Below are 26,007 nucleotides of genomic sequence, written 5' to 3' on the forward strand. Positions count from 1 at the left end.
AATCTCGAGAGAACAATTTTATTAACAATAATCATGAAACAATATAGGGCATGTAATTTGATCATGGCTTACTAATATCGGGCTCGTTTAGAAATGTTACTTTGAAAAACATACTTAGAAGCACTTCCATCGTAATACATTGAAAAATTTAATAAAAATTCAAAAACAACCTGAAATATTTCTTGAAAGAAACATCTGGCAAGTGTTTTTCTTATATAGCATGACCGGATGCTTTTCTAACCCAAAAGCATTTTAACTTTTCCTCTTAAATATTATGAAAATCGGTTTTGGTTATCTAAAATCACTTCTAAAAGATCGTTATATCAATAAAATCAGAGGCACCTTGAACCAACAAAAAACAAACCAAAATAAAGAATAGTAATGCAACAAAATAAGTGTTTCAACTAACTGGATTAGAGAGAGATATACATTGTGTATTTGTTGTCTCTTTTCTTCACCTGCTGCCTTCTTTTATTTTTGGGGATAAGAAGTTAGAAACCAACATCCTCCCATTATATAGCGCTCCAGCAGACTCCTATGAGTGTTCATATAGAACTGTAGATTTCCAAATCTACGTATTTGGGATTTGATAGGAGAAAAATCTTGAGAGTTGGATTACGTAGTTAATTGTTTGATTTTACTATGAATAACGGATCATAGATCTTAAGTTGTGAGAATGTATCTTGCTCGACGTTCACATGCATAACAAACTTTTATTCTAACTAAAAATAACGGATTATAAATCTTAGATTGTTACTTGTTTACGAGATAATTTGTAAATGTTGTCCTATCACAGTTGTACTTTCTGTTTTTATAGTTAACTTTTTTTGCATTTTTCTTACTTTATTATAAAATCCACATCCTTTCTTTTAAATCGTTTCATGCAAATGTACGTTTATATCAAATCATGTTATAAATATGTCAAAGTTAGAGGGATAACCTTTTTAGTGAATAGAACGAAGCAGATGTAAAATGTCATACTGAAATTATAGCACTAGGGGATGACAAATAAAAGAGGGAGGAATAGATGATATTATTGAGCATTCTTTCTTTCTTTATGTATATTCTCTTTGTATGTATATCGATGGCAGTAAGAGTGCTCTATTTATAGAGCAACTCCATATGAATATCTTCTTACACTTTGAAAATTTACAGCATACCTTTTGAAAAGCATGATCTCCTGCATCCAAAGTCAATTTCTATTTTTATGGGCATTGAAAACTTTTGCCAAATTAATGTGGGCATTCACTACCCACCAGTATTTTCAACATTCCCCTTGGATGCCCACATATCAACATCAGTTGTCTCGTTAAAACCTTGATAGGAAAAACCCAGTGGGAAAAAAACCATAGCGAAGGAAAAAGAGTACAACTTTTCCTGGATTGTTGACATAGTGTTAAATATGCTTATGTTGCCTCGTTAAAACCTTGATAGGAAAATCCCAGTGGGAAAAATCCTAATTGAAGGAAAAAGAGTACAACATGCATGTATCATGGATGCTCCCCCTGATATGTATCTCCCCCTGATTCCGCATTCTACAAATTTAGTTGTTTGGTAAGTCGACGTAATCCGATACTTTACACTAACTTTTGAAACGTGCATTTTGGTAGAGGCTTGGTGAACAAGTCTGCCAGATTTTCATTAGAACGGATTTGTTTGACTTTAATAACTTTAGCCTTCTGGAGCTCATGTGCACTGAAAAACTTTAGAGATATGTGTTTAGTTTTATCGCCCTTGATGAATCTTTCCTTCATTTGGGCAACACAGGCTGCATTATCTTTATGAATGACAGTTGGAGTGTCTGTCTTTGAAGTTAAACCACATGAATTCCTGATATGATGGATCATTGATCTTAACCAAGAACATTCAAGACTTGCTTTATGTAAAGCAAGTATTTCTGAATTATTTGAAGATGTAGAACTAATGTTTGCTTTGTTGAGCATCATGAGATTGCTATATCTCCATTCTTGAACACATATCCAGTTTGTGAGCGGGCTTTATACGGATAAGAGAGGAAACCAACATCTACATATCCAACAAGGACCTGGTCATTTGTGAAGTTCTTTGAGTAGAAGAGACCCATGTCTGTTGTCCCACGAAGGTATCGCAATACATCTTTAACACCTTTCCAATGACGAATTGTTGGAGCAGAGCTATAGCTTGCTAACAAGTTGATTGAAAAAGCTATATCAGGTCTATTACATTGTGCTAAATACAACAAAACACCTACTGCACTTAGATATGGTACTTCTGGACCATGGACCATTTCATCATCTTCTTTTGAACGGAATGGATCTTTCTTAATGTCCAGAGAACGAACGACCATTGGCGTGCTAAGTGGATAAGCTTTGTCCATGCCAAATAGCTTCAGGATTTTTTCAATATAAGCTGATTGGTGGACCAAAATTCCACTAGCACAGAGCTCGATCTGCAGGCCGAGACAAAATTTTGTTTTTCCAATGTCTTTCATTTCAAATTCGCTTTCCAGATATTCAGTAGTTTTATGGAACTCTTTAGGGGTTCTAACTAGGTTCATATCATCAACATATACTGCCACTATAGCAAATCCAGAGTTGGATTTCTTAATGAACACACAAGGGCAAATGACATTGTTGATATACCCTTCTTTGATCAAATACTCACTGAGACGATTATACCACATTCGTCTAGATTGTTTTAGCCCATACAATGATCGCCTTAATTTGATCGAGAGCATACCTCGTGGTTTGTTACTTGTTTCAGGCAACTTAAGTCCTTTTGGGACTTTCATATATATGTTAGTATCTAATTCTCCATATAGATACGCAGTGATGACATCTATAAGTCGCATGTCAAGTTTTCTGAAACCACTAAACTTATTAAGTAACGGAACGTAATTGCGTTTATTACAGGAGAGTAGGTCTCCTCATAATCAATTCCAGGTCTTTGCGAAAAACCTTAAGCAACGAGTCGTGCTTTATATCTTGCAATATCATTTTTCTCATTGCGTTTCCTTATGAATACCCATTTGTAACCCACGGGATTTACATCAGGCGGGGTTTGGACTACTGGTCCAAAAACATTTCGCCTTTTCAAGGAATTTAATTCTACCTGAATTGCATCTTTCCACTTAGGCCAATCTTGTCTCTGTTTACATTCATCAACAGAGCGGGGCTCAATATCATCACTTAATATGATTTCAGTGGCTACTGCGAATGCAAACATATCGTCTATAATTATTTCATTCTGATCCCACAATTCATTAGTGCATGTATAATTTATGGAGATTTCTTTGCTTTCATGTACTTTTGTCTCTTCAGGAACATGTGTCTCATCAACGACATTTTCTTCTTCTGGAAGTCCAGAATCATGAATTGTGGATTTGTCATTCATTCTCTCTTCCCGAATGATTTCATTTGGATTCAGCTGTGTCCTTATCTTTCTCTTTCGAAGGGGTAAATCTTTTGAACCTGGGGGTCTACCACGCTTCAGGCATGCACCATATGAATCATACGCTGCCACTTTATTTTGTCCAATAAGGACATCAATTCTTGCAAGTGCATTTGCAACTGGTATATGTGATTTTTTCACTTTCATAGCATCATTAAATGTATCTGGCATTTGATTGGCAATGATTTGAAGATGGACGATCCTTTTTACTTCATTTTCACATTGAATGCTTCGATGATAAAAATGAGACAATGTGGGAACAACCCATGTCAGCTCTTTCCATTCTTCTGGAACGGTCTTTTCTTCCCTTAACGACGGGAAGACTGTCTCATCAAAGTGACAATCAGCAAAACGAGCTGTAAACATATTACCAGTTAAGGGTTCCAAATATCTAATGATAGATAGTGAATCAAAACCCACATAAATTCCCAGTCTACGCTGAGGTCCCATTTTAGTGCGTTGCGGGGGTGTAATAGGCACATAAACAGTACAACCAAAAACTCGTAAGTGTGAAATGTTTGGTTGATATCCAAACACGAGTTATATTGAGGAGTATTGGTGGTTGGCTATAGGTCTCAATCGAACCAATGATGCAGCATGTAGGATGGCATGTCCCCATGCAGAAACTGGCAATGTGGTTTTCATAAGCAGAGTGCGAGCTATTAACTGAAGCAGCTTGATCAATGCTTCTGCCAAACCATTTTGAGTATAGACATGAGGAACAGGGTGTTCAACATCAATGCCCAATGTCATGCAATAATCATCAAAAGTTTGAGACGTAAATTCACCAGCGTTATCAAGTCGGATTGACTTAATGGGATAATCTGGGAACTGTGCTCGTAACTTAGTTATCTGAGCAAGAAGTCTCGCAAGAGCTACATTACGAGTAGACAAGAGACAAACATGTGACCATCTAGTAGATGCATCAACCAAAACCATAAAATATCGAAATGGTCCACAAGATGGTTGAATAGGTCCACAAATATCTCTCTGAATTCTTTGTAGAAATGATGGGGATTCAGCATCAACTTTTAGTTGTGATGGTCTGATTACTAACTTCCCTTGAGAACAAGCTTTGCAAGGGTTATCATTTGTGATAGCAATGTCTTTGCTCAATAATGGATGTCCATTAGAGTTGGTAATGATCCTACGCATCATGATGGATCCTTGATGACCCAGACGGTCATGCCAAAACATGTAAACTTTTGAATCAATGAACTTCTGGTTCATGACAGTATGTGATTCAACTGTCTTTATGTATGTATAATACAATCCACTCGACAAACCATGCAACTTCTCCAATATACGCTTTTGGGTATCATTGGAGGTAATGCATATATACTCTACATTTTTTGCACTTTTTGTTTCAATGTGGTATCCATTTAAACCTATGTCTTTGAAACTCAACAAGTTTCGAGTATATCGAGTAGCATACAATGCATTATGTATGGACAATATTGTTCCATTTGGTAACATAATCTGGGCTTTCCCTGAGCCTTCAATTACATCTGATTTGCCTGATATTGTTGTTACCCTTATTCTTGTAAGCATCAAGCTTAAGAAATACTTTCGATCACGAAGTATTGTATGTATAGTTGTGCAGTTTGTAAGACAAATGTTTCCGCCATTTCTCATGTTTTGAGAATGACCATAGTTTTTATCCATGCTTTCTGAGTAAAGAAATCAGAGTTAAAAGCAAGTTATAACAAGAATTTACATGCCACTTTTATTGAATCTGAAATGCCAGTTTTAAACTACAAGTTCAGCATAATAAAAGTATATCAAACATAAAAGATTTAGTCGGACCGGTATACTTCATTCCCCATTTCCACAATGAAGTCTGAAACATCTAGGTGGGTTGTGTTCAATTGTCTTGATAAGTCACACACTTGATCAGGTAAATCCATTGGTTTAGCCTGGTCGAGAAAATTGGTCTCGACACCCTTCTCTTTGAAGAAGGCTTGATACAGATCCACCAGATGTTTTGGGGTACGACAAGTACGCGCCCAATGCCCATTGCCACCATACCTATGGCAGGCTCTTTCAGAGTTCCTCGGAGCATTGTTCATGTGAACTTTGCCTTTGTGGCGATTCGCATTTTAAAGCTCGAGCCTGAATTATGCCTTAGAACCTGGTTGTGAAACTGACCACCATGGTTCTTGCCTTTCCTGTTCCACCGACCTCCCTTGTGGCCACGTCCTCGTTTATGATTATCGCCACCAGAGGCTGTGGTGTTCACTTCGAGGGAAGCAGCATTCACTTCTGGGAATGGTGCAGATCCAGTAGGTCAGGAATTATGGTTTTTTATAAGGAGCTCATTGTTCTGTTCAGATACCAGGAGCACAGATATCAGCTGGTTGTATTCAGTGAAACCTCGTGCTCTATACTACTGCTTCAGGAGCACGTTAGAGACATGAAATGTGCTGAAAGTCTTTTCCAGCAAATTTTCCTCAGTAATAGTATCCCCACAGAGCTTCAGCTGAAAGGTAATTCTGAACAACATAGAATTGTACTCTGCCACTGACTTGAAATCCTGGATCCTTAGGTAAGTCCATTCATAGTGAGCTTTTGGAAAAATCACCGTTGTCTGGTGATTGTATCTGCTTCTCAATGCATTCCAAAGAGTTAACGGATCTTCAACCGTTAAGTACTCACTTTTTAGTGCCTTATCAAGATGACGACGAATAAAAATCATAGCCTTCGCCTGCTCTTGAAAGGATGAGCTGCTCTCTTCCCTGATGGTATCTCCAAGATTCCCTGCTTCCAGATGGATCTTGGTATCCAGTACTCAGTTAAGGTAATTCTTCCCGGTAATGTCCAGGGTAGCATAATCAAGCTTCGCCAATGTCGCCATTTTCTTTTCTGAAAGAAAATGAGATGTGTAAGAACTTGCAATAATATGTATTCCTGGAGGAATATAGTGTTAGAACTTCTGGTTCTTACAAATTTTTCATTTTTATCTTTAGGCCAAAATGATAAGCACTCGAAACTTCTGGCTCGAAATTTTTAGGGTGAATGAGGAGGGCGGTTGTACCACACCATTCTCATTGAAATGATGTAATATAGAATGGACGATTATTCCGCACCACTCAAGTAGCAGGAAAATTTAAATACGCATAACAATGTGGGTGATTATACCGCACCACCTAAAATTGTAATGAAATTAAACTGCAGGCAAATTAAATATGTAGGGTAGGGCAGGCGATTATACCGCTCCACCTAAAATTTGCAGTAAAATTAAATCTGCAGTCTAAGATAGACGATGACATCGCACCATCTTGGATCGTAGTAGATTAAATTTGCAGTTCAAGATGGCTGATTGTAGAGCACCATCTTGGATTGCAGTAAAATCAACATAAATAAATACTAGATTAGTAATCAAGATCTACACCAAACAAGAAATCAAAGATGTATGTAACCGTTAGGTTGAGAACTAGAAGCAGGCATGGAGCAAACAATTCGTCGCAAGGGTATACTGAGCAGTTGAGGCAGAGGAAGAAGATGAACAGTAAAAACCTTAGAGGAAACTTTTTTTTTTCTTTCGTTCGGCGAAGAGAAATGATTTGCATTCGGCGAAGAGGAATGAGAAATATTTATATTTTAGAGACTCGTGCTAATAACGTGTTACAAATATGTTAAAGTTAGAGGGATAACCTTTTTAGTGAATGAAACGAAGCAGGTGTAAAATGTCACACTGAAATTATAGCTCTAGGGGATGATAAATAAAAGAGGGAGGAATAGATGCTATTATTGAGCTTTCTTTCTTTCTTTCTGTATATTCTCTCTGTATGTACATCGATGACAGTAAGAGTGCTCTATTTATAGAGCAACTCCATATGAATATCTTCTTACACTTTGAAAATTTACAGCATACCTTTTGAAAAGTATGATCTCCTGCATCTAAAGTCAATTTCCATTTTTATGGACATTGAAAACTCCTGCCAAAGTAATGTGGGCATTCCCTACCCACCAGTATTTTCAACAAATCAGATTTTTTTTTCTGAACTTTCTTTAAAAACCAGGATTTGGGTTGATTATTTCCTGCTCTGTACAAAATATTTGGATACCGAATTTCCTAATTCAGCTCTTTTTCGTTGTCGCCCTAGGCACACGAAATCTCAGAACCGGCTTACATTTACCATTTATCAAGGAGAAGATCTTGCATGTAAACAGAGTATATATCAAGTAAAGTTTATCTCAAACTGAGGGTTTAGCAATAAAATCGTATTTCCATGCAATTGGTTTACTATGCTAGCGTAGTTTGTTCACGACAAACTAACGTGTGGTACACAATTTAAGAAAGAGGATTAGATACAGTGACTGACTTAACATAAATAACAAAATGAATGCCTGGAAGAAAATATTTCCACTGCAAATGTGTTCCACAAAAAGAGAAAACAAAACCGATCCCAATCATATGGTAACATAAATCAGATTTCACAACAAGTGTACAAGCGTACAACGCATTTGAAAACTCATGATCCGGTTTCAGTCCGAATCCGAATCAAGATTCACAGACGATCTCACTATCCTACGACCGCCTTCAAGATATCCATCATCTTCATCATCGCCTTCTTTCTTCTCACTAATTATACCTGTTAAATTGGCAGTTTAGAGACTCCGCAACAGGATGTGAATTGGAAAACACGCTTGACAAAGCCATTACCTTTCTTGATTAGTGCAACCTCGAGCGCCCTTGTGCTGAAATCATCTTTCGTTCCCACTTCTTGAAATCCAACCAACCTATCCACAGCAACTCCTTTTCTGCAAACGCCAAGCCTTTGAATCCGTAAATAATTTCAATGAAGAACCAAGTGTATGATGAAATTAGCATGACGGATTTCACATGCTCTTGTGGCAAATTCAAATAATTGCGGTATTACTATATTTCCAGCTTTCGTTGTTCAATTGCCTTTTCATACAACAGCGAAATGGTGCATGCTGGTATGCCTCTTTAATGCTCGAAATGAACATGGATACAGAATTACAATAATTAATACAGAGATTGCCTGACCTGAAGAGTATGACACAAGGCAAAGTTTTGATTCCCAGCTTGGTGACGAAGAACGGCGCATTCTGCAGTTCATCATCAAATACTCAATTCCCAATTCTAAACCCTTTAAAAAGTAAACGACTAAAAAACGGAAGGTTGCAATCAAGAAAGCTCAATCCGAGTAAACACGAAAAGTTGCATCAACTATAACAACACAAAATGGGGGAATGAAGTTCACACTGTTGAGAAAAAATTAGAGCACACAACTCTAATATAAGTGCTGGAAAGATAAACCAAGCAAACAAATTACTTGTATTAAAAAATTTAAACACTCTCAAAGACAGAATTTAGAAGCTATGATACTCACTTTCTAGAGACAACACTCTAGAACACTCACCCTCTTACTTCTCACTTGCTTTCTTCTCTTCTTAATTCGTTACATAACAACACACACTTATTTATAAGTGAGTTTGCCGATTTAAACCATTGCCCACCGACTTGGGCTTTTGCTAATGACCACACAAGTTTTAGCTTCTAGATCATTCTAGCAAACAATATTATAGCTAGAACTTTCTAGCTTGCTAATCAAATATGTATGCTCCACCGACATAACCTGCTAGAATTATCTAGTGTATTCAATATGCATCAACTGCCATTTCCATTACTAGAATTATCTAGCAAAATCTTATGCATTCTAAAACACCAAGGACTTCCATGATAGGCTGGCTTAATGGGCTAGCGTTGATCTTTAACACTCCCCATCAACACTAGCTCATTCTTTTATCCATGTTGAGTTGATGACGAAAGTTTTCGAACTTGCTGGTACTCAAACCTTTTGTGGACAAGTTCGCAACTTGATTGTTTGTCTTAATTAGGCACATCTCAATTTGTTGTAGAACTCTCTCTGATAAAATATGTATCTCCACATGCTTAGTTCTCTCATGAAAAACCGGACTTTCTTCTAAACAAATTGTTGATTGATTGTCGCAATATAATGACACTTCATAATCCACACATATCATTCATTAGTTGCTTCAACCACATAATTTCCTGAGTTGCCACCACTGTCGCCCTATACTTTGCTTCCGTGGTTGACAAAGATATCGTTGGCTGTCTCTTATTGCACCACGAAACTACTCCAAAACCAATTCTGAAGGCATACCTAGTGGTTGATCTCTTGCAAAATCTGTGTCACAATAGCCAACCAACTTATAGCCTTCTCTTTTTTTGTACAAGAGACCATAGTCAAACCGCTTCTAGACGAGGCTTTTTTAAATTTTGCATTTACGACTCACCACACCAGTTGCATAAGAAATGTTAGGTTGAGTTAGAGTCAGGTGGATCAAACTACCTACCAATTGTCCATCCATTGTTGCATCTTCCAAGTCCTTTTCATGTGCGTACATCTTGGCCTTCAAATCCGTCGATGTTAGAGATGGGCTTGCAATTAAGCATCCCAAACTTCTGCAACAAATCTTTTGCATATTTTGTTGACATAGAAATATCCCTTCTTGTGTTTGATCAACCTCTAGTCCAAGAAAGTGCTTGAGTTGTCCAAGTTCTTTCATTGAACCGAACTGACAAATTCTCCTTTGTTTGACAAATTTATGTTTCGTCAGCACTAGTGATGATTAGGTCATCCACGTACATCAATACGACATCTAACTTTCTTCTATTAGCTTTAACGAATAAGCCAGAATATGCATTTGTCACAGAGTAACCACTTTGTGTGAGAAATTCTGCAATCTTAACGTACCACACCTTTGGTGTTTGTTTCAGACCGTAGAGTGCTTTCCTCAACCATCCATCATGGAAGTCTCTTGGTGTTCTAGAAGATTCATGCATAAGATTTTGCTAGATAATCTAGCAATAAAAATGGTGGTGCACACATATTGGATATGCTAGATAATTCTAGCAGGTTATGTCGGTGAAGCATGCATATTTGATTAGCAAGCTAGAAAGTTCTAGCTATAATATAATATAGGTTTGTTTGTTAGAATGACCTAGAAGCTAGCAACTTGTGTAGTCATTAGCAAAAGTCTAAGTCGGTGGACAATGGTTTAAGTCGGCAAACTCACCTATAAATAGGTGTGTGTTGTTGTGTAACGAATTAAGAAAAAAAGAAAGTAAGAAGAGAAGCAAGTGAGAAGTAAGAAAAGTGAGTGTTCTAAAGTATGTCTTTAGAAACTGAAAGAGTGTCATAACTTCAAACTATCTTGAGAATTTGTGTTGTTATTTTTTAATACAAGTAATTTGTTTACTTGTTTTGTCTCTCCAATACTTATATTAGAGTTGTTTACTCTAATATTTCTCAACAGGTATAAGAGTGGTAAAGTCAATGCTGTGAAATTTTTGAATTAAATCCTACTATTGCCATTGTGGAATCCAGGATAGAAAGAATAATTATCCATAGGTTGAGACCCGAATACCGAGGCTTTGTCGCCCCTGTACAAAGATGGCCAACCAGACCATCACTTGTTAAGTTTGAAAATTTGCTTGCCGATCAAGAAGCCTTGGCTAAGCAAATGGGAGGGGTTTCGTCAAGAGGTGAGGAAGAAGCACTCTACACCGACAAAAGTAAAGAAAGCTTTAAGCAACATGGTGATGGTGGATCTAAAAGAAATGATAACAAGGCGAAAGGTCATTAAGGAGGTGAAAGTTCTTAGCAGATGGAGCTTTAAAATATCACGGCAACCATGGCCAGTCCCAAAATAATAAAAGGTTTGAGGGCATGTACTTCAATTGTGGAAAGAAGGGCCACACGACGAAGGATTGTTGGTTTAAAAGGCATGCAGAGAACAATGCTGCTACTTCCAGACTTCCAGACCAAAGGAGAAAAGCGAAGCATCGTTCGCTATGATGGATCAGGAGTTAGCACAACAAGAAGTCCATAATCGATTGACCACAACAATGATTGGATCGTCAATTAAGGCTTTTCAAATCACATGACGGATGATAATGAGAAGTTGCATAATCTAACTAAGTACAAGGGAGGCCGCTTGGTGGTGACAACCATTGACTCGAGGTTACCGACTGCTCATATCGGTAGGACAATAATTGTGTCCTAGTACAACACTAACCAGGTGCCGCTTCAAGACGTCTACCATGTTCTAGGTACGAAGAAAAATCTGCTTTCAATGCCACACTTGACATCACTAGGAAATTATGTCTTGTTTGGTCCACAAGATGTGAAGGTGTATCGGCACCTTAAGATCTCAGGGACGGCAACTACAGTCAGTCTATGTAATGTCAGCAGAAACTGCATAGGTAGACAAGACAAGGAAGAAAAATACAACAAATTTATGGCACATAAGATTGATCACGTTAGCTATCACAAGCTAAATGTGATGATGATGAAGTCAATGCTTAAGGGGCTAGCTCAGCTTGATGTAAGAACAAACACAGTTTGTGCAAGATGTCAATATGGTAAAACTCATCAACTACCATACGAGGAGTCGAAGTTCAAAGCAAAAGAACCATTAGAGTTGGTTTTCTACGATGTGTTTGGGCCTGTCAAGCAACCATTAATAAGTGGGATGCAATACTTGGTGACGTTCATTGATGACTTCTCCAGGTACGTGTGAGTTTTCTTCATGTAAGAAAAATTAAGACAAATTTTCAAAGTTTAAAGAGTTTAGGGAGGCAGTTGAAGGAGAAGTGGGAAAGAAGATTCGTTGCCTACGCACATATAATGGAGGAGAATATACCTTGAATGAGTTTTTCTACGGGAATGTAGAATACGCCACCAATTCGCATGTGCCAACACACCACAACAAAATGGTGTGGCAGAAAGGAAGAACTGACATCTTGTAGAGATATGCCAGTGTATGCTACATGGGAAAAATGCACCAGAAAGGTTTTGGGATGAAGCCACTAGAACTGCCGCTTATGTGATCAACAAGCTTCCTCAACCAAGGTTAGAATTTGTATTGCCCTTTGAGAAACTGTGGGATATGAAACCTATAGGTAGCTACTTTCGAGTATTTAGCTGCGTGTGCTACGTTTGTTCCTAGTCATCTACATAGCAAGTTTGACAAGAAGGCAGTCAGATGCATCTTTGTGGGATACAACAGAAAAAGGTAAAATGTTGTAATATTTTGTGAGTGTAATACAAGTAATTTGTTTACTTGTTTATCGCTCCAACACTTATACTGTGTACTCTAATTTTTCTCAACACACACCAACCTCTGCATCCAGCCTGATGAACTTAGAATCCACATGCTTCAAGGCAAGCGTCTTCAAATGCTTATCCATTATCCTAGAAACAACCAAGCAACGTAAGTTCGAAACACACTCACTAATTCATGTCATAATTTTCCAGACCAAAATGCACTTACTTGCATCTGTAGAACTCCCGGTGATAAAAATGGCAGATGACCTTTTCGGTTCCGGTAACTTCACCCAAAAAATCCCCCTCAGTTATATCCCTGTACTCTCCATGCCCTTTCCTCTTCAAAGCTTCTCGCTTCTCAGCTTCTTTCTATCCAAAATTAAAAAATTTAAACCAAACCCTCCGAACAAAAACACAAATCCAAGAACCTCACATCCCCAAATCAATCAAACACGAAAAAAATCGAACCTTTAGAGCATTAATCCGATCCGCGTGCAGTTTTTCAAGCTCCGGATCCTACCCATCCAAAATAATCACACAAATCATCGCTTTGCAAATTGGGAACTTGAAATGTACATGAAAGATGCAGAATTGAATCAAATCGAACCTAAACTCGGAACTTACATCCATCAACTCGTCAAGGTCGACCTCCTGGTTGGCGGAGCTCGTGGCGGCCGCCTTCTCGTTGGAGAGCAATTCCTTTTGGTAATTGCGGGCCGCTGCGGCCATTACATTTCCAAAGGCTAGATTTTGGAGAGTGGATTTCACTGAATCGGGATCCATGATTCCTGAAAATTGAAAATTCTTCGAATTTGGAAGCTGATTGTACTGTGCTTCAGTGATCGATGGAGAATTACAGATCTAGAGTTAAGGGTTTAATTCAAGCGCGAACTACCACTGAGGGGAGGTTTTGGTTCTGGAGAAGAAGTGATAAAAAAGACTCGGTGTTCGGGTGAGAGTATATGATTGGGCCTGGGCTTGGGCCCAAATAATACTATTTTCAGCGCACCTTTCCCTACCGTAGGTTTTCTAGATTGCACTCACAATTCAATCAAAACACCCAATTTCGCTTACCACTCAACCCTTTTTGAAGAAATTATTTTTACTTCTTATGAGCCATAAAGGCACTTTCAAGCTTCTTTTTTTTTTCTTTTCCAAAAACGCTTATGAGCATGTATATATATGTTTAGTACTCATTTGAAAGTGCTTTTAAAATGACTGAAAATACTTTTGGTGAAATGTTTATGGAACTAATCCTTAGTGAAAATGTAAGAGAATATTGGAAAAACACTTGAAGTGCACGGAATTCAAACACATTTTTTCTAAAAACACTTCATTTAAATGTATTTTCAAACGAGCCCTATAAAACAAATCTCAAATGAGCCATTACCCATATGGCTGGTATCCTTGTAAATTGATCGCTCGTTGTCTTTGAGTTGATGTCCTTGAGGTGCCGTGTCGTAAATGCGAGTCTTTATAATCTTTTAGGTCAAGTTCCGTCGTAGATAAAAGAGAACCATGAAGATGAACAGAAAACCAAACGATTTACACAATGTAACAAATGAACAATGACATCAATGCAACATATACCACGAAGTTATGTTCATAGCCTCATATGATTATTCACAAGAAGGAAAACTGAACTGAACATTTACTAGAACTCAACAATGGCACATGGAGTTTTCATGTTTTCGTTTCTTCCTTCCAGACACCACCTTTAAACCCGACATCCTCAATCGGAAAGGACACCAACTCCGGACACCAACTTACAATCACAACTCTTAACGCCGGCATAACTTGTCCAACCCTCGCCCATTCTTCGTGGAAATCCGAAAGAGATTCCAACATTAAGCCCTCAATTTTCCAAACAGCATTGTCATTAAGCCCCCAGAACCTTTCATTCATCTTCTCAAGATTGCCTGATGATATCGAAAGGTACCTCAAAATAGGAAGCGAGATGGGATTGAGCCAGACTGGACTAATCTTTCCGGGATAAAACTTTAGACTCAGCTCATGGAGCTGCTGAGGAGGGAACAACTTGTCAAGCTTGGTGACGAGATCATCATTGTGGTGACTATCGAAACAACTTATTGACAGATGCTGCAGTTCTTGTAGATTTATCAACACATTGACCTCAGTATCTCCAATCTCATCGGAGCAGGTTAGTTGAAGCCCGAGTGTCCTAAGTCGAATTAAATTTCTGATCTCGCCGATCCTGCAACCTTCTAACTGGCTTGATTTGGCGGGTCTGAATCCTGATAACACTTCAAGATTTGAAAGCCTTCCTAAGCCTTTAGGTAGATATTTGAGTGAACCGCAATTGCTTATGTCTAAAACCCTTAACTTCTTGAATGTCACAATGCAGGGAGGCAATGTTTTTAAGTTTTGACAGTAGCTGACATCCAATATCTGAAGGTTGTTAAGCTTGTCGAGCGAAGGCGGGAGTTGAACCAATGGATGCGTGTTGCTTAAGTTAAGGTATGTTAGGTGTTGCAAAAATCCAATCTGATTTAAAAGACTAGAGAGAGGCATACTGAAGATTGACCTTGAAATATCCATTGCGCGAAGGTATCTAGACTCGCAAAATTTCTTTGCAGTGTGTGAACCAATCTTGTTCACTTCACCGGTCTTAGTTGTAGACAACAATGCTCTCAACTTATGATTGTCCTTCTGAAGTATACTACTTGTAATGCCCAAATGGCGGCAATTTCTACCATCCGGTCTGAAAAATGCATCATCTTCCGCCATTTTTATCACCACATCGCGTACCATGTCATGAATTTTACATGTGGAGATTGTTCCATGATAAGTCTTGTTGACCACTTCTAGCAAACATCGATTTGTTAGCCCTGAGAAGCAATCTTCCCCTGCTGCAATTGCTGATCTACCACTTCTCAAAGGAATAAAACCTTCTCCAAGCCACCAATGGACCAACTGGTCTTTGGCTATGATGCAATCCTCCGGGTAAAGTGACAAGCAGAGGAAGCATGACTTCAAGTAAGATGGAAGTTCATCGTAACTCAATTGTAGAGAAGCCATAACCGAGTTATCATTTTCTGCTAACTCATCACGAAAATGGTCTGCAATTCTCCTCCACTCATGATAGCGCGATGGTTTACAAAGCATTATTCCTCCAACGGCCTTGATTGCTAGTGGAAGGCCCTTACACTTCTCAACAATCTCCTTTCCAACATTTTCTAGCTCTGGATACATACACTCACCTCCATTTTCCGCAAATGCAATCTTCCGAAATAGCAGCCAACTATCATCTTTGCTGAGGCATTTGGGCCAATGTGATCTTGCTTCCTTCACTCCCATCTTCTGTGCAACCTTCTCTATCCTCGTAGTAATGATGACACTACTTCCATTTCCTTTTGGCAATGCTTCATTAATTCTGAGCCACCAAGTAACATCCAAGCTCCACACATCATCCATCACAATCAAATACCTCTTGCCTAAAAGATATTCATTTATCTTCTTCAATAATTCACCCTTGTCGTCTCCTACACTAGCATCTCCCAAGTTCCGTAAAATACTTCTCATGATTTGTTCTTCATCGAATTTTTGAGAAACCGATACCCAAATTCTCCTTTCGAAGCGCTCCTCAATTTTCCTGTCATTAAATACTTTTTGAGCAATAGTAGTCTTGCCAAGTCCACCCATTCCCACAACTCCAATAGCTAGTATGCCCTTGTCAGCCTCAAATAACCATTGTTTGATCTTACTCGCATCACCTTCCAAACCAACGACCTGCGTATGGTCATACACAGGACCGCTCCATCTAGGCAATAGGTCATTTTGTGCATCCAATGGCTCCACTTGATTCAAAAGTGGAACTCCAAGATACGACGTAATGTTCTGCTTAATGTTACCAATTTTCCGGTTGATTTCTGCAAGGCTCTTCCCGGTTTGATATTGGAATGGAATTTTCGAAGGGTAGATGCACATGAACCAACCACTCGAAAGCAGACCATCATCTCTCGGGTGAAGTTGACAATCTGCTAGTATGTCTTCGGCTTCATAAATCAATTCTCGCAAAGTCGCCATGATGCTGCGAACGGTCTCGTTCTTCCTCTTGAGCCGCTCTGCATGTTTGAGAAAGCTTTGCATTAGTTGGAGTTCGGATTGTAATGTTTCGAATTGGCCCCTGAATTCGCTAAAAATTCGGCTCTCCTCCGATAGAGCTCCTAGCAACTTCTCCAAGAACACAGTTACTACTGCATCCACCATCTTGCAGAAATCTAATAAGATTAAAAGAAAAATATGTCATGAATTTTGAACATTTGAGAATATACAATCTTGCAATTTAGTAGATTATCAATCATATTTTACAGTTCTTTTTCCTAATATTAATTGCCTCCTCAACATTAACAGTTTCCAATCCCTTTATACATTTGAACAACAACCACGACATGTTAAAACCTATAAAAATTAGGCTCGTTTGATGACCATTTCAGCGTTCAATTAATTTTTCTGAAAAAATAAACAAAATGGTTATCAAACGGCCATTTAGAAAGAGAATTCAATCGCACTAGCGAATTATAATGCAAGAAGAAGAAATTGTAATGTTAAATCAAGGAAATTAAAAGTTGCATCAATTGGGTTTTATTCACTTTGTTAATATTCTCTGCAGACCATGAGATTAATACTAATTAGAGCAAAATAAAGGCAATAAATGAATAATTAAAAATAATGAAGCAAAATCCAAGAGTTAATTATTAACAAAACTTAGGATCAAAGGGGAACTTACAACTCAAGTTCTGAACAATCCTTTGTGATTCTATCTGCTTATGACAACTTGATGCTGCAATCCTTTGTGCTTCTACGATCTGCTTAACAGGTTCAAGTTCAACAACGAATTTTACAAAACTATCCTCGTTAGGTAGACCAGCAATCCGTGGGTTTCGAATTTCAGAAAGGCAAGATGGTAATTCCGTTCAACAGTCCTTGTTAACGCGTAAAAGTCAACTCTTCATGTTTGACGAAGCTTCTTAGTGCCTTACTTGTAGACCAAAGACATCCCTGTTTGCAATGTATTTTGCCAACTCAATGGGGACATTATAGGGAGGGAATTTCCTTACTCTCCATCCCTCTTGCATCCTCCTTAGTTCTTCTAACATTATGAGGATTTTCTACTCTACCCCTGTGACAGGATGTATTAGTATTTGAACGGCTAAATAAAATACATATATATATATATATATATATATAATTTGTCATATAAAAATCGAATCTATATATTTATTATGACACTTAAAGGGCACATATCAAACTAAGAACATTTAGCAATTTCATTCTTTTTTTTTTTTAAGGAAAACTAATGAAAAGAGTTTGAAAATTTTGAGTTTTAACGATAAGGACAAAATAAAGGTAAAGTAAATAGTACCATGATTGATTTTTTAATGTAAAAATGTGGTTTTTCGTTAAAGTGAATAGTATGGAGAACTTTTCGTTAAAGTTCTTTTTTTTTCCTCAAGCTAAGATGCCTCATGACTTTTTGATATAACCAAAAACAGTGCATGAGCATGATCTTGTCACGAGTGAGTCCGAACAGTGCCAGCCCAGGCTCAGTGCGAGCCGGGCGACCGTTCAAGCTCAAAAAAATTAGGAGCATCAAAATTATTAGAGTGGTATATTCGTATATGTTTTCATAAGAGTATAAGTTTTTTAAATTTGATTAAATGACAAAGAATTTAACTAGAACTAGTGGTTTTTGTTGTTGGAAATAAATTAGGAGGTCTTGGGTACAAAACATCATGTGTGTTTATTTACCTTCCAATATTTACAAAAATTCTTTTACTAAGAGTATAAATATATAAAATTTGGCCAAATGTTCAAAAAGTTTGACCATAAGCGGTGTTTATTTTGTTTAAAATTAATAAGGAGGTCTCATGTTCGAAACACGGTGTGTTTTTTAATTTCCAACTTTTACAAATTTCTTTTCATAAGAGTTTAAATTTATGAAATTTGGCTAAATTATCAAGAGGTTTAATCAGAAACAATGTTTTTTTTTGTTTAAAATTAACGAGAGGTCATGAGTTCAAAATGCTATGTGCATGTTTATTTTTTTCAACTTCACTTATCATCTATTTACTTGTAATCTCGGGGGTTTTTTGGTTCCCTTCTCTTGACACAAAGTTTTTCTGTATTTCTAAAATATTGAGTTTTTTAAATATAATTTTATCGAAGTCATATGTGAACAAATAATTTTCCTTATATAATAAAGTTAGGGCACATTTTTTGGCATCGTCCTGGACCTCAAAAATCTTAGGAACGGACCATGATCAGGGTGCTTGTGAGAGTCTGAGGCCAAGAAAGGAACCGAAAACTATCCGAATATAATTAGTTATTCTCTGCCCTAGCCCAGCTCATGTTAGTTCAACGAGTTCTCACTATCCTGATCATCAACATGAAAGCGACACGTTTCCTGCATTTTTGCTTCTCGATCAGTAGTTTCAGTTTTATTAGTCCCTTCAACCTTCTTACATTTGAGAAATTTGACGAGGCCTTCAAGAACAGCATCAACGTCATCTCTCCTCATGCGCTCCTCACAAACCTCTGCAGCGTCAGTTCCCTATCGAGTATCAACCCTTCATTTTCTATGTATATGCAAAGATGATGCCGATTGCCGTTGTGAATACCCAAGGTAGTTCGATGAAGCAGAGAAAATCAAGGAAACAAGGAAACAAGGAAAGTGCAGTGTTTTGACAGTAATGAAAGAGATAAAGATACTTCAAATCGACGTCAATGGCAAAAAAGGTTTTTATAGAGGGAAAATGGTTTCAAAATCCAAAGGCACACGCAGTTTTTTCAATGCTTGGCACCTTGAACATCTGCAAAAAGTAAGTGAGGTGCCATCTTCTAATATTCTTGTAAGTACACAATAGTTTAAAGATTTAAAACAAAACAATTTAGAGCTGTTATTAGCACTCTAAAAAAGTTATCATGCATGATGCATGCAAACAAGATTTAACCAAGGTTGCTAGAGCATTATGCTCTACCTTTTGCACTCAAGTTTGAATCTCCCTTCTCATATTTTAGATAAATTTAATGTAATTATCCTATTATTTGTCAAAAAGTCATAAGCAAAAATAAAAGAGAGAATATACTTAAGAACCTAAAACCAGCTGAAAATGTCCTTGGAGTCCACTATCCAGACCAATTTACAGGAACTGAAGAGTACATCTAGATCAATTAATTTAACACTTTTTATTCAATTGCAAATTATTGTGTAGTTTTGTTGTGCAGTGGAGAAAATATGTTAATCTAAACAAGATAGAACAAGTAGCTTACACACACATTTTGTATAATTGTTCACCTATACTACACACAAGGAACCACACGTTTTATGGATCGACAATACCGACATCATTAAACCACATAAACTGACGAGGGGCTGGAAGAGTTAACGGCAAGTTCAGGACAATAAACGGGTATGGGTCGGGTTCGGATATTTGAAAAAAAAATTTGAGTCGGATATAAAGCGATGCTGGTATTTTTATTTCCCAACCAAATCCGATCCGATTATGTATGTATATTAATATAATTTTTATAAATTAGCATGCAATAAATACATAGAAAAGTATGCGGTTTCACTTTTAAACATAAATTTAGGGTTGTCGTCTTTAACCCTAATCATATTCCCTGTATAATGCATCTACAGTTCGTGGTAAAACTTATATGAAAATTTTATTTTTTTGATGTCATGGGAAGATCATGTTTGGTTTTAAGTTACTCATGTTTTGATGTTACGCAACACTGCAAGTGGGTTGTGCGCATGCAAGACATAAAACCTAACACCTCTCTCTTTCACTTTAGATGTAGAGAACAACTTGTATGACACAAATTCAACGTGTTACGGTGGTGTCCCATCTCAATAACACATAAACATGTATAAACTCATGACACGCATGTTGTATCTCTCGGTCCGACTCACAATTCCCATAGTCAAAATTCAAACCACTGTGGTACAGCATGTACCGATTCTTCACGTGATTGAGAATATTTTTGGACAACATATTAGGCAAGATATTTTGTTTAGACACTGAAATTTGTATGCTCGTACTCTCTATATGTCTTGCCATTTTTGCTTGCACTACAAGACAACAGTTCATCTACCACGGGTTTTATCAGCTTGTTGTAAAAAGTATAAATTTACCACAGACATAGTAAGTGCGTGATGAATAATAATTTTTTACCACGGGTAAATCTTAGCCCGTTATAAAATAGTAGTTAATAATCACGCGCAAAGTTGCACATTATAAATATTCTAAGTAACTACGGACAATGCTCGTGGTCAATATTGTTAGTATCCACAATGTCTTTTTATTATCTACCACAAGCATAATGTGTGATAGAATCATAAATTCACATATTTGGAGGAGGCGGGACACCAAAATTTTAGACATCTTTTGTTGAAATTTCAAATTTTTTTGACAAATCCACTTTTTGCTCTATCTCCTTTCCATGTCCATCTCTTCCACTTTATCTTCCTTTCCCTTTTCCAAAAACAAAAACAAATTCTACCCCCTTTCAACTACGCTCCCACGTTTTTCCAAAGCTCAACCGCTTCGGTTTCTTAAAACAAAAAAAAAAAAAACATCATAATTTGTCTCTCCCCGATTTCCCATAATTTAATTTGCATCTGCTACAATGGTGTGTTGTATGTTAATCCTATCAATGTTCTATCCAGTCTCTTCGGAATATTTCTCTGCCCCTGGTAAGTTTCTTCACTAAATCTTCAAGGACCTGTTTGAATTTTAAACTCTCTGTGTTATTTAAATTCAGTTTTTCTTTTGTACTTTTTTTTCTCAATATCTTTTTGTCAGTTGCTACAATGATTGTTAAATTATGAAGCAGGGGAATCTTAGGTGATGGAAATATCAACAAATTTTACACCGGTGATTTCATATAATTTTTTTTTCCGTAACTAATTTAATTTTTCCTTTGTGAATGTTGGTATTGTAGGTAACAATCACAAGAAGCTTACAGAAATGAAGCAGCAAATTGTCGAGACCAATTTGTGCTTGACAATGGCATTTTTTTCTTAAACCCATCAGTTTAGATTTACTTGAGTTTATTTGTTTGCGTAATCTATTTTACATGGTTTGAATGCAACAATCAGTTTGTTCCTTTCTTTTTACTTTTGTTTCTTTCCATTTGGTTTCTTTGCAAGTGTCTTTGCAGTGAAGTCTGCAGACCTGAAAGAAATTTGTGCATAGCGAGGTAACAGTTGTGGAGGAGTGTAGAGAGGAGAGGTTAGTGACTATCTTAAGAGGACGGGTCACGTACTATCCTACATATCTAACTTCTCTTTGTAATACGTAGCATGATCATTTTTATCTTCAAGTATATCTATATCAGATGGAATCAGATGGAAATGTATTTTTAATTTCTTTCATACCTTGATATGAAAATGATTATTTTTGTTGATTTGGTGGTTATGTTCAGTAACATATGAAGAACTACCAAATTCGACACTATGTACCATGCGTTCGAATGTTTTAATTATGCACAAAATAATAAAAAAGACCTTATTTTTCTTTCTTGATAAAAAGTGTTGGTGTTTTGCAGGCACTTGCAAACTTAAAGTGTGATTGGCTTGCTGGAGATGTGTGTCTTCTGGAAGAAACGATTGAAGAGAAGAAGATCATCATTGGAGGACGAATGTTGGAACTAGGACTTGAGTTTTGTTTTATAGTGTGAAATAAAGCCTCTACATGTTTTGGTGATTTTGGTATTTCTTAATATATATATATATATATATATATATATATATATATATATATATATAACTACTCATTTTGTTGTTATTTTTGGTGTAATATTTGAATATGTGAATTTTTATAGATTAAATTTGCAATTTTGTATATAAATATCTTTATATATATATATATATTACTTGTTTATTTATTAAATAATTTTTTTTTAATTTTTGGAAATCTTTTTATAACGGGCATTAGCCGTGGTCAATTTGTAATCCACAATGGCCATAGCACGTGATGTTAGATCCCAATCTACCATGGGCACAATCCGTGGTTACATTGCATTTGACAATGTGCATAGTCCTGGTAAAAGCAAAGACTTTTTATCACATCCAGAATACTAACGGGCACGATGTCCGTGGTAGATTGCACTTTACAACGGGCATCCAACGTGGTAGATGAGCTTTTTTCTTCTAGTGTTGTGTACTTTACTAAGAATGAGTACCAATTCAAACTTTTATCTGCATCTCTCTGAATCTTTCTAAGAACAGAGACAGAAGAAAGAGATCACTGCTTGGACACTAAGCTGCCTATAAGAATTAAAATTAAAATTTAAAAATTTAAATATACAATTTGCTCAACTTCTCCACAAGACACACCTTTTTGTAAGATGAAGACAATGTTTTCTCTCAACAATCCCAGAGAAATGCCCACAACGGTGTCGTCTTTGTTCTCAGCCTACGCCTCCTTCGCCGGATCCATGATGCTGGTCCGTTCCATTGCCAGAGACCTCTTCCCACAGCCCCTCAGCTCATACATTTTCTCAAAACTCTCTCGCCTTTTCAGTACCCCTTTCTCCTCCATAACTCTCGTCATAGAAGAGTTCTCCGGCGCCGCACGCAACCAGGTCTACGCCGCCGCCGAGGTCTACCTCCGGACCATCAACAACATTACTCCTTCCACTCACCGCCTCTGTGTCGGAAAAAATATCCGGCAAAAGACAGTCAGCCTCGCCCTTGACAACAGCGGACAGCTCGAAGACGCCTTTGACAATGTGAATCTGACGTGGCGTTTCAAGGTGAGGAAGGAAAAGTCTGGTGCTGAACAGCGTCAGTTCGAGCTGAGCTTCCACAAAAAACACAAAGACAAAGTGATGGAGTCCTACTTCCCCTACGTGCTTGCTAGGGCTGACGCCATCAAAGAAGAGCAAAGGGTTGTGCAGCTTTATTCCCGCCATTTAATGTCTGATACTGATTTCAAAGGCAGGTGCACATGGGGTTCGGTGAATCTGGAGCACCCGTCTACGTTCGACATGATGGAGATGGACCCCGTGACGAAGAGGATGATTGTGGAGGATTTAGAGAGGTTTGTAAGGAGGAGGGAGTTTTACAAGAAGGTGGGGAAGGCTTGGAAAAGAGGCTACTTGCTGTATGGTTCTCCCGGGACCGGAAAATCCAGCTTGATTGCCGCCATGGCTAATTATCTCAAGTTTGATGTGTATGATTTGGAGCTCACTAGCATTCAAAACAACAATGAGCTGAGGAGGGTTTTGTTGTCCATGACAAATCGTTCGATTTTGGTGATTGAGGATATCGATTGCTCTGTGGATATACAGAACGGGGAATCGAATAAAAGGTCTCAAGATATCTCTCAACGATCTGCTTCTAACAAGGTTAGAGTCCCCATTAGTTCTCGTAATTTTTTTAGTCTAATCTAATTTTTAGTGGACATTTAACTAACCTTCAATCCATAATCTTAGATGAATAGTAGTTTACTATCGTCAAATCTTGTTGTTTGTAACTCCTTGTTAGCTAGATGGCTCTGGAATAGATGCTATAACTCAATTTAACATGGTATCAGAGTCATCGACATGTTTATCTAACGTAGCTCAATTATATTGAGTAACATTAAGTAACAAATTTGCACGCTCTAATACAGTAGATTAAAGTAAAAATTTTGAAACAAATCAATTGGTTGAGAGGCACAAAATGTTGTATGCATTGGGATAAGACTTGCACTGCGCATATAAAGCTAGGTGAGATGATATTATATTACGTTCATTTTGGTTCGATTCGATTAGGATTTCTTTTTATACGATTTTTCCTTTTTTTTTTTTTTTTTTGCCTCAGTTTGGCTGCTTTTTTGTGTTTGTTTTTCGAACCCACCCCTAATGATGATGCATTGACATGTTATGACAAATTGGATATAGCAGTTGACACTTTCAGGCCTACTGAATTTCACCGATGGGCTGTGGTCGAGCTGCGGCGACGAGAGAATTATCGTGTTCACAACAAACCACAAGGAACAGCTAGACCCTGCATTGTTGCGTCCAGGTCGAATGGACCTGCACATTTACATGTCCTATTGAACCGCAGCTGGGTACAGGATCTTGGCCGCCAACTACCTTGGCATTCAAGAAAACAACCGTCATCGCCTCTGCGGAGAAATTGAAGCGCTGATAGAGAGCACAGAGATTACCCCGGCAGAGGTTGCTGAGGAACTGATGAAGAGTGATGATGTTAATGTGGCTCTTGAAGGACTTGTCAATCTGCTCAAATGTAAGAAGGCCGCCAAAAGCAATGAAACGGAGGATTAAGGGAAAGCAAGGAGTTCAGGTTCAGAGGAGTAATTAACTAAGCTAGTTTTATTTCATCTATGCTTTTATAGACATCAACGTTAATTTCATGTCGTATCAGTTTGAACTTGGGATTAGTAATCCATCTGTTGCTCATATGTGCCCGTTAATTTGGTTAGTTCGTTTGAATTTAATTAAGCTAACCAAAAGTTAATCATGAGGTTGTTTACTTTTATTCTTAAGTTCGCATACTTGTTAGTAAGCACAACAGTCATGTATATGTCCGCATGAATTCCAGCTCAAACTCGATCCATCCAGCGGAGTCCCAAAGTAAGAATAACCACCTTATAAAATGAGTATAAAACAAATATAAAGACAAAATGAATCTCTAATGAATCAGAAAGTGAGTTTCTAAAATATAGAGGACTCACCGAATACTTGGTGTATGTATCTATATATAAAGACTTCATAGGGGCTCAACCTGTAAAACCATTTTGTGAATGACAATGAATTATGCCGAGAATAATTGAGGGAATAGTTGACTTGACAATCAAGTTAATGAAATTTCTAGGACTCTTGGTGCCTTAAGGAACTAAACATATTGGAGTCCTAATTCTATGTAATCAATTAAGGGTCTTTATTAAGTAAATATAAGGAATAAGAGTCATGATGAGACTCTAATTGATTAGATATGATTTGGGTTGATATCTTTTCCAATAATAGGGAGGAATTGGTTGAAACCCTAGCTATATAACTTAAGAGCAGTTTCCATACTAACTGAATATCACGAAAACTACAAGCTTATTTCGATAATAGAGTTCATTGAGAGGTACTGGAAGCAGAAGACTACTTCTTCTTTGTTCACTTTGTTCGCAAGGATCAATGACTTCATCTTCATAATCATGTCTTCCGTATTCTACAGATAAGTTTAATATAATTAGTCGATTTTTATTTTATATATTGATTTGATTTATTCGTGATCCTAATGTCTTGTTGTTGTGATTTCAGAATATGTCTTACACAACCTTCATTGAAAAACAAGACCGACAACCTTGGTTTCTGTTGTGTGGTTGGAGTTCAATCGCCTCCGACTCTCGTTGGAGAAATTTTTTATTGTGACGGGAATATAGGTGGTATACCACGTATTTTTATGTAAATGGTTGGAAATTTTATTTTTTAAGTTATTAACTTTTTA

General features: G+C 37.3%; 3 protein-coding genes across 5 annotated transcripts; 1 reads left to right on the forward strand and 2 right to left on the reverse strand.

Annotated features, from left to right (window-relative positions):
• Positions 1–7,776: 7,776 nt before the first annotated feature.
• LOC103401217 (thioredoxin domain-containing protein PLP3A) lies at positions 7,777–13,493 on the reverse strand. Its single transcript, XM_008339936.4, has 7 exons — positions 13,158–13,493; positions 13,002–13,049; positions 12,760–12,902; positions 12,608–12,680; positions 8,444–8,505; positions 8,096–8,193; positions 7,777–8,024 (listed from the first exon to the last, which is right to left on the reverse strand). Exons 1-7 carry the CDS (start codon positions 13,314–13,316, stop codon positions 7,918–7,920), a joined length of 690 nt encoding a protein of 229 aa, XP_008338158.2. The 5' UTR covers positions 13,317–13,493; the 3' UTR covers positions 7,777–7,917.
• Positions 13,494–14,058: 565 nt separating this feature from the next.
• LOC103401208 (disease resistance RPP13-like protein 4) lies at positions 14,059–17,459 on the reverse strand. Its single transcript, XM_008339929.4, has 2 exons — positions 17,284–17,459; positions 14,059–16,774 (listed from the first exon to the last, which is right to left on the reverse strand). The coding sequence occupies exon 2, from the start codon at positions 16,761–16,763 to the stop codon at positions 14,217–14,219; it is 2,547 nt and encodes an 848-aa protein (XP_008338151.2). The 5' UTR covers positions 16,764–16,774; positions 17,284–17,459; the 3' UTR covers positions 14,059–14,216.
• Positions 17,460–20,928: 3,469 nt separating this feature from the next.
• LOC103401200 (AAA-ATPase At2g18193-like) lies at positions 20,929–25,047 on the forward strand. Of its 3 annotated transcripts, none has more exons than XM_070815280.1 (5): positions 20,929–21,252; positions 21,501–21,790; positions 22,107–22,201; positions 22,975–23,909; positions 24,447–25,047. In XM_070815280.1, exons 3-5 carry the CDS (start codon positions 22,144–22,146, stop codon positions 24,603–24,605), a joined length of 1,152 nt encoding a protein of 383 aa, XP_070671381.1. In that variant the 5' UTR covers positions 20,929–21,252; positions 21,501–21,790; positions 22,107–22,143; the 3' UTR covers positions 24,606–25,047. The 3 variants fall into 3 exon arrangements, with proteins under 3 accessions (XP_070671381.1, XP_070671383.1, XP_017180137.3); XM_070815282.1 differs by having other exon boundaries at positions 24,450–25,047; XM_017324648.3 differs by having other exon boundaries at positions 20,977–21,252; positions 22,940–23,909; positions 24,450–25,047.
• The last annotated feature ends 960 nt before the right edge of the window (positions 25,048–26,007 follow it).

The sequence above is a fragment of the Malus domestica genome, chromosome 02 (assembly GCF_042453785.1).
Source record: "Malus domestica chromosome 02, GDT2T_hap1".
Taxonomy (NCBI): Eukaryota; Viridiplantae; Streptophyta; class Magnoliopsida; order Rosales; family Rosaceae; genus Malus; species Malus domestica.

Bases quoted from the DNA above. Each gene is read 5' to 3' on its own strand.
- LOC103401217 (XM_008339936.4), bottom strand. From the start codon at position 13,316: ATGGATCCCGATTCAGTGAAATCCACTCTCCAAAATCTAGCCTTTGGA. The intron at 13,050-13,157 runs GTAAGTTCCGAG...TTGGATGGGTAG, and splicing joins ACCTTGACGAGTTGATGGAT to GATCCGGAGCTTGAAAAACT. The intron at 12,903-13,001 runs GTTCGATTTTTT...AATTTTGGATAG, and splicing joins ATCGGATTAATGCTCTAAAG to AAAGAAGCTGAGAAGCGAGA.
- LOC103401208 (XM_008339929.4), bottom strand. From the start codon at position 16,763: ATGGTGGATGCAGTAGTAACTGTGTTCTTGGAGAAGTTGCTAGGAGCT.
- LOC103401200 (XM_070815280.1), top strand. From the start codon at position 22,144: ATGTGTGTCTTCTGGAAGAAACGATTGAAGAGAAGAAGATCATCATTG. The intron at 22,202-22,974 runs GTTGGAACTAGG...CTTTGTTCTCAG, and splicing joins ATCATCATTGGAGGACGAAT to CCTACGCCTCCTTCGCCGGA. The intron at 23,910-24,446 runs GTTAGAGTCCCC...AATTGGATATAG, and splicing joins AACGATCTGCTTCTAACAAG to CAGTTGACACTTTCAGGCCT.